The sequence below is a fragment of the Salvelinus fontinalis genome, chromosome 18 (genome assembly GCF_029448725.1).
Source record: "Salvelinus fontinalis isolate EN_2023a chromosome 18, ASM2944872v1, whole genome shotgun sequence".
Lineage (NCBI taxonomy): Eukaryota > Metazoa > Chordata > Actinopteri > Salmoniformes > Salmonidae > Salvelinus > Salvelinus fontinalis.
In genome coordinates this window covers 45075331-45088094 of record NC_074682.1, presented here as the reverse complement: position 1 = coordinate 45088094, position 12764 = coordinate 45075331, and the positions used below count along the sequence as shown (strand labels likewise).

The 12764-nt window shown below is 41.6% G+C and overlaps 1 protein-coding gene across 1 annotated transcript in view; it reads left to right on the top strand.

Annotated features, from left to right (window-relative positions):
* The window catches only part of LOC129815622 (plexin-A1-like), a 474873-nt gene that overhangs the window by 306049 nt on the left and 156060 nt on the right, over window positions 1–12764 (top strand). Inside the window, exon 10 of the mRNA XM_055869594.1 lies at window positions 1219–1419. Within this exon, the coding sequence (XP_055725569.1) occupies window positions 1219–1419 (201 nt within the window). The remainder of the gene's footprint in view (window positions 1–1218; window positions 1420–12764) is intronic.

The following is a 12764-nucleotide window of genomic DNA, read 5'->3' as shown; positions in this document are numbered from 1 at the left end:
GTCAGGCTAATATTGGCAAAAGCTTGTCGCTTCTCGGGACATACAAGTTCAGCCGCCTTCATCATGCATCGTTTAACAAAGTCACCGTCGGAATACGGCTTCGATGCTAATGCTATTTCGCTAGCAATTAGGTAGCTGGCTTTTACCGCTGCTTCACTGACTTCTCGGCTCTGGATGAAAGTTGACTGCTGTTTCCTCAGACCCGCCAGCAATTCGTTAATCTTATCTCTTCTCAGTTGTCCTTGCAAGCCGTCATATTTTTCGCTGTGATGAGTCTCGTAGTGGCGTCGAATATTATATTCCTTCAATACCGAAACTTGTTGCAAACACACCAAGCACGAAGGTTTTCCGTGCATCTCTGTAAATAAATAGGACGTGGTCCATTTTTCTTTGAAAATTCTACACTCCTTATCTACTTTTCTCCGTTTGGATAACGACATTTTGGCTAATGAGGGTGTAGCGGAGAGGTAGAGACCAAGGTATTAACAACGTCGTAACAAGCAGCAGATGGCGCATTGATACCGTCTGCTGTTTTCAGTCTGTCTCAGTGATGCGGCTTGTCTTCTACTCTGATGGAAAGAGTGCGCCCCTTAGCGGATAATCCATGAATTGCAGCGAATTAAAAATATTAATTCCATGTCTTTTATGCATTTTTTCCACTTTCAAATTATCCTGCGGGCCTGATCGAACCTCCTTGGGTTCCGGCCCGCGGGCCGTATGTTTGACACCCCTGCTTTAGAGTGTTTTCTATCCAAATCTACCAATTATATGCATATCCTAGCTTCTGGGCCTGAGTAGCAGGCAGCTTACTTTGGGCATGCTTTTCATCCAAAATTCTGAATGCTGCCCCCTATTCCAAAAAAGTTAAACTGCAGTTCAATCTCTTTGTTTCGTCTTTGAGGATGAAACAATGCTATGTTTTCACTGAGCTTTCTAGGCTTTCCTTTCTTTTTTATGCAACTCTTTTGAGTATCATGTCAAGTCATAAACCGATATTATACTGTCACAAAGACTACTTGACATTGATAGTGAACAACCAAGTAACCCAAACCTCTCTCCCTCCCTTCATCCATCCAGTCCTTCATCTCATCCTCCATCAAGACAGCGGATCAAATAAAAGCATTAAAACGACATAACAATACATGAAAAAACATATTGTTCTCTTAATCTCTTTATTTTTCTGATTCTTCTCTCCATACCTCTCTATCCCCCCTTCAGGACTGTCCCCAGATCCTGCCCTCTACCCAGATTTACATCCCTGTGGGTGTGACCAAGCCAATCACCCTGGCCGCCCGCAACCTGCCCCAGCCCCAGTCTGGCCAGAAGAACTACGAGTGTGTGTTCCACGTGCAGGGAGAGAAGCATAGCGTCACCGCACTGCGCTTCAACAGTACCAGCATCCAGTGTCAGAAGACCTCGGTGAGTTAACGCTCTCTCATGATTTTGTTATGCCCAGCACTAACACAACACATTCAATAAAGCAAAGACTAGCCAATTAGATCGAGTTTCAGAAGACCTTTGGGACACTCTGATACACTTATGACTGGTGCAGGATTTTGTTCCAGCCCATCACTAACACACCTGATGCTTGCTGATTGGTTTCATTACCAGTGCTCATGACTAGAAGGAGTTTGGTCAGTGTTTCTATTTTCCCAGTAGTAACACACCTGATTAGTCTTTTGACCAGTGGTCATATCTAGGGAGTTTGGCCGGAGTTTAGTTTGTAGGCATGTGGAGAATAAGCGTGAGCACAAGTAGAGGGCCTGCTGAAGGGTGTGTTGGAAGGATATTTGGGTTGTTTGGTGTGCACATGCAGGGGACCATCTGTCAGTCAGAGGATTAGAGTTGCGAATGAGGAAGTGTGTGTGTGTGTGTGATAAGTGGTGCTGCGATTCACTGAGGCTGAAAATGTGGAGAGGAAGCCTGTCATCGCTGAAGTTCTGTCTCTCTCTCTCTCTCAGTATGTCTGTCTGTATATCTGTCTGTCTGTCTCTCAATTTCAATTTAAGAGTCTTTATTGTCATGGGAAACACATGTTTACTTTGTCAAAACAAGTGAAATAGATAATAAACAGAAGTGCAATAAATTATACAAAAAAAGAACAGTAGACATTACACTCACAAAAGTTCTGAAAGAATAAAGACATTTCAAGTTTCATATTATGTGCAAATAAAGTACAAATGGGGAAATAAATAAGTATAAATATGGGTTGCTTTTACAATGGTGTATGTTCTTCATTGGTTGCACTTTTTCTTGTGGCAATAGGTTACACATCTTGTTGCTGTGATGGCACACTGTGGTATTTCACCCAATAGATATGGGAGTTTATCAAAATTAGATTTTTTTCCCCCGAATTATTTCTGGGTCTGTGTAATCTGAGAGAAATATGTGTCTCTAACATGATCATACATTTGCCAGGAGGTTAGGACGTGCAGCTCAGTTTCCACTTCATTTTGTGGGCAGTGTCCACATAGCCTGTCTTCTCTTGAGAGCCAGGTACAAAAGGCTATGCTCAGTCTGTACATAGTCAAAGATTTCCTTAATTTTGAGTCAGTCACAGTGGCCAGGTATTCTGGCACTGTGTACTCTCTATTTAGGGTCAAATAGCATTCTAGTTTGCTCAGTTTTTTTGTAAATTATTTCTAATGTGTCAAGTAATTATATATTTTTTTTCTCATGATTTAGTTGGGTCTAATTGTGTTGCTGTCCTGGTGCGCTGTGGGGTCTGTTTGTGTTTGTGAACAGAGCCCCAAGACCAGCTTGCTTAGGGGGCTCTTCTCCAGCCTCATCTCTCTGTAGGTGATGGCTTTGTTATGGAACGTTTGGAAATCTCTTCCTTTTAGATGGTTGTAGAATTTAACATCTCTTTTTTGGATGTTGATAATTAGCGGGTATTGGCCTAATTCTGCTCTGCATGTGTTATTTGGTATTTTACATTGTACACAGAGGATATTTTTGCAGAATTCTGCATGCAGAGTCACAATTTGGTGTTTGTACCATTTTGTGAATGCTGAGCAGACCCCAGGCCTGGTTGATGAGCTGACCCCAGACCTCACAACCATAAAGGCCAATGGGTTTTATAACTGAGTCAAGTTTTTTTAGCCAGATCCTAATTGGTATGTTGAATTTTATGGTCCTTTTGATGGCATAGAAGGCCCTTCTTGCCTTGTCTCTCAGATCGTTCATAGCTTTGTGCTAGTTACCTGTGGCGCTGATGTTTAGGCCGAGGTATGTATCGTTTTTTGTGTGCTTTAAGGCAACAATGTCTAGATGGAATTTGTATTCGTGGTCCTGGCAACTGGACATTTTTTGGAACACCATTATTTTTGTCTTACTGAGATTTACTGTCAGGACCCAGGTCTGACATAATCTGTGCAGAAGATCTAGGTGCTGCTGTAGGCCCTCCTTGGTTGGGGACAGAAGATCTAGGTGCTGCTGTAGGCCCTCCTTGGTTGGGAACAGAATCACCAGGTCATCAGTAGACATTTGACTTCAGATTCTAGTAGGGTGAGGCCGGGTGCTGCAGACTGTTCTAGTGCCCTCGACAATCCGTTGATATATTTGCTGGAGAGGTTCTGGCTTAAACTGCATCCCTGTCTCACCCCCTGGCCCTGTGGAAAGAAATGTGTGTTTTTTTTGCCAATTTTAACCGAACACTTGTTTGTGTACATGGATTTTATAATGTCATTTGTTTTTCCCCCAAACACCACTTTCCATCAATTTGTGTAGCTGGCCCTCATTCCAAATTGTGTCAAGACTTTTTACATCAACAAAGCATGAGAAGACTTAGCCTTTGTTTTGGTTTGTTTGTTTGTCAATTAGGGTGTGCATGGTGAATATGTGGTCTGTCGTACGGTAATTTGGTAAAAAAAAAAAAACTATTTGACATTTGCTCAGTACATTGTTTTCGCTGAGTAAATGTACGAGTCTGCTATTAATGATAATGCTGAGGATTTTCCCAAGGTTGTTGTTGACACATATCCCACGGTAGTTATTGGGGTCAAATTTGTCTCCGCTTTTGTGTATTGGGGTGATCAGTCCTTGGTTCCAAATATTGGGTAATATGCCAGAGTTGAGGATGATGTTAAATAGTTTAACTATAGCCAATTGTAAATTGTGGTCTGTATATTTGATCATTTAATTTGGGATACCATCAACCCCACAGGCCTTTTTGGGTTGGAGGGTGTGTATTTTGTTCTGTAGTTCATTCAATGTAATTGGAGAATCCAGTGGATTCTTGTAGCCTTTAATGGTTAATTCTAAGATTTGAATTTGATCATGTATATTTTTTTGCTGTTTGTTCTTTTTTAATAGAGCTCTCTCTCTCTCTCTTTGTCGGTCTCCGTCCTCTCTCATCTTCTACTCTCCTTCTCTTTTAACCTCCTCCCGCCCTCTTTTGTCTATCTGTCTCTTTGAGAGGCAGGGTGGTAGGCTGGTCGTCCTTACTAGGGGGACAAGGGGGAGACGTGTGTCTCACCAACTATGACCTCCATGAAATATTGATTTCTATTTGGATTACCCGTGTCACACCTGTCTGTATATCATGTCAAATGGTGCCCCCCCCAAACTTGAAACTTCAGCCATGTTCCTGTTCCCACCTTGGTCATGGGATCTTATCCCAGACGGCGACCCAAAACAACGCGGTCGCTGCAGGAGAGGCAGACGGAGCGACCTACTGGTTAGACCTAGAAGTCGAGCACATCATCCACTGCTTCCGAGCATATTACTCGACAATGTCCAGTCTCTAGATAACACGGTGGAAGAAATTAGGGCACGAGTTGCCTTCCAGAGAGACATGAGAGATTGTAACGTTCTCTGTTTCACGGAAACATGGCTCACTCGGGATATGTTGTCAGAGTCGGTACAGCCACCCGGTTTCTTCATGCATTGCGCCGACCGAAACAAACATCTTTCTGGTAAGAAGGCTAGGGGTGTATGCCTTATGGTTCATGACTCATGGTGTAATCATAACATCATAAGGGAACTCAAGTCCTTTTGTTCACCTGACCTAGAATTCCTTACAATCAAATGCCGACCGCAACTTCACTGGACTCTATGTAAACTGGAAACCATATATCCTGAGGTTGCATTTATTGTAGCTGGGGATTTTAACAAAGCTAATCTGAGAGCAAGGCTTCCTAAATTCTATCAGCATATTGAATGCGCGACACGTGCTGGCAGCATTCTGGACCATTGCTACTCTAACTTCCGCGATGCATACAAAGCCCTCCCCCGCCCTTCGGCAAATCTGACCATGACTCAATTTTGTCGCTCCCAGCCTATAGACAGAAACCTAAACAGGAAACGCCCATGCTCAGGTCTATCCAACGCTGGTCTGACCAATCGGATTCCACGCTTCAAGATTGCTTCGATGACGCAGACTGGGATATGTTCGGGTAGCCTCAGACAACAACATTGTCGTATACGCTGACTCGGTGAGTGGTTTATTAGCAAGTGCATCGGTGATGTTGTACCCACTGTGACTATTAAAACCTTCCATAACCAGAAACCGTGGATTGATGGCAGCATTCACACAAAACTAAAAGCGCCAACCACCACTTTTAATCATGTCAACGCAACTGGAAACATGATTGAATAAAAACAGTGTAGCTATTCCCTCCGGAAGGCAATCAAACAAGCAAAGCATCAGTATAGAAAACATGTGGAGTCGCATTTCAACGGCTCAAACACGTGACGTATGTGGCAGGGTCTACAGTCAATCACGGAGTACAAAAAGAAAACCAGCCCAGTTGCGGACATTGACGTCTTGCTCCCAGACAAATTAAACAACTCTTTGCTCGCTTTGAGGACAATACAGTGCCACTGACATGGCCTGCTACCAAAGCCTGTGGGCTCTCCTTCACCATGGCCAACGTGAGTAAAACATTTAAACGTGTTAACCCTCGCAAGGCTGCTGGCCAAGGCTGCATCCCTAGCCGCGTCCTCAGAGCATGTGGAGACCAGCTGGCTGGTGTGTTTACGGACAATCCCTATCCCAGTCTGCTGCGCCCACATGCTTCAAGATGGCCACCATTGTTCCTTTTCCCAAGAAAGCTAAGGTAACTGAACTAAATGACTATTGGCCCGTAGCACTCACTTCTGTCATCATGAAGTGCTTTGAGAAACTAATCAAGGATCATATAACCTTCACCATACCTGATACCCTAGACCCACTCCAATTTGCTTACCGCCCCATTAGGTCCACAGATGACGCAATCGCCATCACACTGCCCAAACCCATCTGGACAATAGGAATACCTATGTAAGAATGCTGTTCATTGACTACAGCTCAGCATTTAACACCATAGCACCCTCCAAACTCGTCATTAAGCTCGAGACCCTGGGTCTCAACACCGCCCTGTGCAACTGGGTCCTGGACTTTTTGACGGGCCGACGCCATGTGCTGAGGGTAGGAAACAACTTCACCCCGCTGATCCTCAACACTGTAGCCCCACAAGGGTGCGTTCTCAGCCCTCCCCTGTACTCCCTGGTCACCCATAACTGCGTGGCCATGCATGCCTCCAACTCAATCATCAAGTTTTCAGACAACTCTAGAGTGGTAGGCTTGATTACCAAAACAACGAGACGGCCTACAGGGAGGAGTTGAGGGCCCTTGGAGTGTGGTGTCAGGAAAATAACTTCCCACTCAATGTCAACTAAACAAATGCTCTTGGACTTCAGGAAACAGCAGAGGGAGCATCCCCCCATCCCCAATAATTACAGAGAGCAACGTGAAATACCTAAATACTTATCATAAAACATTTATGAAAAATACATGGTGTACAGCAAATGAAAGATAAACATCTTGTGAATCCAGCCAATATTTCAGATTTTTAAAGTGTTTTACAGCGAAAACACAATATAGCATTATATTAGCGTACCACAATAGCCAACCACACAACCGCATTCATTCACCGCAAAGGTAGCGATCGCAAAAAAACAGCAAAAGATATAAAATTATTCACTAACCTTGACAAACTTCCTCAGATGACAGTTCTATAACATCATGTTACACAATACATATATGTTTTGTTCGAAAATGTGCATATTTAGCGGTACAAATCGTGGTTTTACAATGTGAATACGTAGCCAAACTGCACAAAATTATCCGGATATATTTCTGACACTCATCTAATCAAAGAACTCATCATAAACTTTACTAAAAAATACATGTTGTACAGCAAATGAAAGATACACTAGCTCTTAATGCAAACGCCGTGTTAGAATTAAAAAAATAACTTTAGTACGACATACAGCTTACGTTATAGCGAGACAGCGCCTGCAATGAGGGCGGAAAATATGACTAAACATTTTCCACAGAAATACGAAATAACATCATAAATGGTTCCTACTTTTGCTGTGCTTCCATCAGAATCTTGTACAAGGAGTCCTTTGTCCAGAATAATCGTTGTTTGGTTTTAGAATGTCCTCTTCTCCTGTCGAATTAGCAACCATAGCTAGCCATGTGGCGCAAACGTGGCCAACTTCACATGACGCAAAGAAAATAAAATTCCAAAACTCGCAATAAACGTTCAATAAACTGATATAACTCGGTTTAAAAAAACTACTTCATGATGTTTTTATCACATATATCAAATAAAATCAGAGCCGGAGATATCTAACGTGTATACCGAAAGCTTTTCAGAAGGCAATCTGGGGTTCCTTCTCGCGCCTTCCAAGACAATGAAATTTCCAGACACGTCATTCCAAAAGCTCTTGTTCGGCCTCAGATCAAGCTAGACACCCCATTCCACCTCTCACTGCCTGTTGACATCTAGTGGAAGGCGTATGCAGTGCATGTATATCCATAGATTTCATGCAAATTAATAGGAAGGCCCTGGAACAGAGCCTCGATTTCAGATTTTTCACTTCCTGACAGGAAGTTTGCTACAAAATTAGTTCTGTTTTAGTCACAGATATAATTCAAACGGTTTTAGAAACTTGAGAGTGTTTTCTATCCAATAGTAACAATAATATGCATATTGTACGAGCAAGAATAGAGAACGAGGCAATTTAATTTGGGCACGATTTTTTACAAAGTGAAAATAGCGCCCCACTATTGAGAAAATTAACATCTGCTAACCATGTGACCAATAACATTTGATTTGTTTTCATGTTGCATATGAAAAGCACGACAACAACCTGGAACGCCTTCAAAGATTCTAACTTATTAGCTTCGAACAACTACAAATGCATGTCAATACACGCTACAGCTACACGATAGAGACATGTAGCCATATGTTCACTCAGTATGCTAAACACGTGTACACATAGCATGTAACGTGTCCAAAAGGACCGCAAGCTTTGCCACATTGCCCATATGATTAGCATTTAGCAATGCTTGTGTATTTGACAGTTAGTGTAGCGCCTCCTAGCGTAGCATTAGCACTCAAATGCTAGGCTGTTTCAATCGACAGCTACTCATTAGCGCCCATGCACAGCAGTAACCCCCAGTGTTTCTGAAGGGAGTCTAATTAGCCAGTGACAGTGCTGTCTCTCCAAGGAGGGCTCTCCATTGACTGTTTGTTTACTGTAGCAGCCAGCGCTAATCAGCAGCAGCTGACTCAGGCAAGGCTAAAGCAGTATTTCTCCACATGAGGGCTGAAGGGAAGATGTGCTAGTAGGCTAATCAGCAGTTAGCTGTTAGAAAATGGACTCGTTTTGACTGCTAACTGGTGTTGGTATGATAGTGTGTGTGGAATGAGAGGATTTTGCGATTTCCAGCTGATCAGTAGCGTAAACGTGCAGATGTTAAGTTTAGCCCTAGTTAACCTATGAGTTTAGCCTATAGACTTAACCTATGAGTTTAGCCTATAGACTTAACCTATGAGTTTAGCCTATAGGCTTCACCTATGAGTTTAGCCTATAGACTTAACCTATGAGTTTAGCCTATAGGCTTAACCTATGAGTTTAGCCTATAGATTTCACCTATGAGTTTAGCCTATAGATTTCACCTATGAGTTTAGCCTATAGGCTTCACCTATGAGTTTAGCCTATAGGCTTCACCTATGAGTTTAGCCTATAGATTTCACCTATGAGTTTAGCCCATATACTTAACCTATGAGTTTAGCCCATATACTTAACCTATGAGTTTAGCCTATAGGCTTCACCTATGAGTTTAGCCTATAGGCTTCACCTATGAGTTTAGCCTATAGATTTCACCTATGAGTTTAGCCCATATACTTCACCTATGAGTTTAGCCCATATACTTAACCTATGAGTTTAGCCTATAGGCTTAACCTATGAGTTTAGCCTATAGGCTTCACCTATGAGTTTAGCCTATAGATTTCACCTATGAGTTTAGCCCATATACTTCACCTATGAGTTTAGCCCATATACTTCACCTATGAGTTTAGCCCATATACTTCACCTATGAGTTTAGCCCATATACTTCACCTATGAGTTTAGCCCATATACTTAACCTATGAGTTTAGCCCATATACTTAACCTATGAGTTTAGCCCACCGACTTCAAATCAAATATAATTTTATTTGTCACGTGCCGAATACAACGGGTTTAGACCTTACAGTGAAATACGTACAAGCCCTTAACTAACAATTCAGTTTTAAGAAAATACCACCCCCCAAAAATTACAGATAAGAATAACAAATAATTAAAGAGCAGGGAGTACTGGTGTCGAGGTAATTGAGATAATAGAAAACGTGTTTGGGATATGGGACAGCATTTTCACTTTTGGATGAATAGCATGCCCAGAGTGAACTGCCTCCTACTCAGTCCCAGATGCTAATATATGCATAGTAGTATTATTTTTGGATAGAAAACACTCTGAAGTTTCTAAAACTGTTTGAATGATGTCTGTGAGTATAACATAACTCATATGGTAGGCAAAAGCCTGAGAAAAAATCCAAACAGGAAGTGGGAAATCTGAGGTTTGTTGTTTTTGAACTCACCCTTATCGAATACACAGTGGGATATGGGTTATAGAATAACACAGCCATTTTTCCAGCCAAATAGAGGATTCACAAAAAGCAGAAATATAGATAAAATGAATCACTAACCTTTGATGATCTTCATCAGATGACACTCATAGGACTTCATGTTACACAATACATGTATGTTTTGTTATGTTTTATATTTATATCCAAAAATCTGAGTTTACATTGGCGCCTTACGTTCAGAAGTTACAAAACATCCTTTGATTTTGCAGAGAGCCACATAAATTTACAGGAATACTCATAATAAAGATTGCTAAAAGATACAACTGTTATGCATGGCATTTTAGATGCACTTCTCCTTAATGCAACCGCTGTGTCAGATTTCAAAAAAGCTTTCCGAAAAAAGCAAACCATGCAATAATCTGAGTCGGCGCTCAGAGCACAATCAAGACACAAATATATCCGCCATATTATGCAGTCAACAGAAGTCAGAAGTAACATTATAAACATTCACTTACTTTTGATGATTGTCATCAGAATGCACTCCCAGGAATCCCAGTTCCACAATAAATGTTTGTTTTGTTGGATAATGTCTGTCATTTATGTCCAAATTCCTCCTTGTTGTTCTAGCGTTCAGTACACTTTCCAAACTCACGACGCGCGGGCAGGTCCAGCAGAAAGTACGAACGAAAAGTTAAAAAAGTTATTTTACAGTCCGTAAAAACATGACAAACAAAGTATTGAATCAATCTTTAGGATGTTTTTAACATAATTCTTCAATAATGTTCCAACCGGAGTATTCCATTGTCTTCAGAAGTGCGATGGAACAGAGCTCACTCTCACGTGAACGCGCAGTGTCAGGGCATGTTCAGGTGATGATAGACCTGACTCATTCCTCTCTCTTTCGGCCCCACTTCACAATAGAGACATCAGACAAGGTTCTAACGACTGTTGACATCTAGTGGAAGCCTTAGGGAGTGCAACATTACCAATATCCCACTGTATATTCAATAGGAGCTGAGTTGAAAATCGACCAACCTCAGATTTCACAGTTCCTGTTTGGATTTTTTCTCAGGTTTTTTCCTGCCATATGTGATATACTCACAGACATCATTCAAACAGTTTTAGAAACCTCAGAGTGTTTTCAATCCAAATATACTAATAATATGCATATTCCAGCTTTTATGGCTTTGTAGCAGGCCATTTACTCTGGGCATGCTTTTCATCCGGACGTGAAAATACTGCCCCTACCCCAAAGAAGTTAACCTATGATTTTAGCCCATAGAGTTAACCTAATAGGAGTTTAGCCCATAGAGTTAACCTAATATGTGTTTAGCCCATAGAGTTAACCTAATATGTGTTTAGCCCATAGAGTCACCCTAATAGGAGTTTAGCCCATAGAGTTAACCTAATATGTGTTTAGCCCATAGAGTTAACCTAATATGTGTTTAGCCCATAGAGTCACCCTAATAGGAGTTTAGCCCATAGAGTCAACCTAATAGGAGTTTAGCCCATAGAGTCAACCTAATAGGAGTTTAGCCCATAGAGTCAACCTAATAGGAGTTTAGCCAATGAGTCTGGACAGAAGGATTGTTTTTTGGAGGGAAGGAGAAGAGAAGTAAACGGTGTGCAAGGAATGACCAGGAACTCAAGGATGTGTGCATCAGTAAAGTAAAGAAGAAACTTCTCCTCTTTTCGGTCTGAAGGAGTCATATTATCAGCATGGCTCCTATCTGTAGTCTGAGTGATGGATACTGTTCCCTTGTACACTGAACCTTTTGCATAGTCACAGGGAGCGGTCAATGCACGCTGAAGATAAATAATGACGTGATAGGATGATATCTATATTTGCCTCGTACAGTATTGGCTGTTGGTATCTGGTTATGGGGTTATGTATCTGTCCTTTGGCGCTTCTATGTCTATCACTCCAGTGTTAATTTGCTAAACTGTAATTACTTCGCTAGTATGGCCTATTTATTGCCTTACCTCCTCACGCCATTTGCACACGCTGTATATAGACTTTCTTTTTTTTCTATTGTGTTATTGACTGTACGCTTGTTTATTCCGTGTGTAACTCTGTGTTGTTGTTTGTGTCGCACTGCTTTGCTTTATCTTGGCCAGGTCGCAGTTGTAAATGAGAACTTGTTCTCAACATCCTGTACCATCCTGTACCTGTCCCGCAAGTGTGATGTTCGGAATTACCGATCCTGTCTCCCTGTAGCGCTGTCTTAGGCGTCTCACAGTACGAACATTGACATTTATTGCACTGGCCACATCTGCAGTCCTCACGGAGATGAGCAGGGACCCTGGGCATCTTTCTTTTGGTGTTTTTCAGAGTCAGTAGAAAGGCACCTTTAGTGTCCTAAGTTTTCATAACTGTGACCTTAATTGCCTACCGTCTGTAAGCAGTTAGTGTCTTAACGACCGTTCCACAGGTGCATGTTCATTAATTGTTTATGGTTCATTGAACAAGCATGGGAAACAGTGTTTAAACCCTTTACAATGAACATCTGTGAAGTTATTTTAATTTTTACGACTTATCTTTGAAAGACAGGGTCCTGAAAAAGGGACGTTTCTTTTTTTGCTGTTTATATAAAGAACACACCAAATAAAACTATATACAATACAAAAATGGGAGTTTAGCCCATAGAGTAAAATACAATACACAAATCCTACTAATTATAAATGTATCAATTGATCAGTAATCACAAATTGTTTATTTTATTTGTTTTGTTTAAATGTGAGAGTGTGAGAGTTAGGCTAAATGGAGGAGATTACCAGGTAGTTTGGTTCATCAGGCTCCTCCTCCTCCTCCTCCTCCTCCTCCTCTTCCTCCCTCCCTCCCTTGATGAGTGAGGCAGTACACCG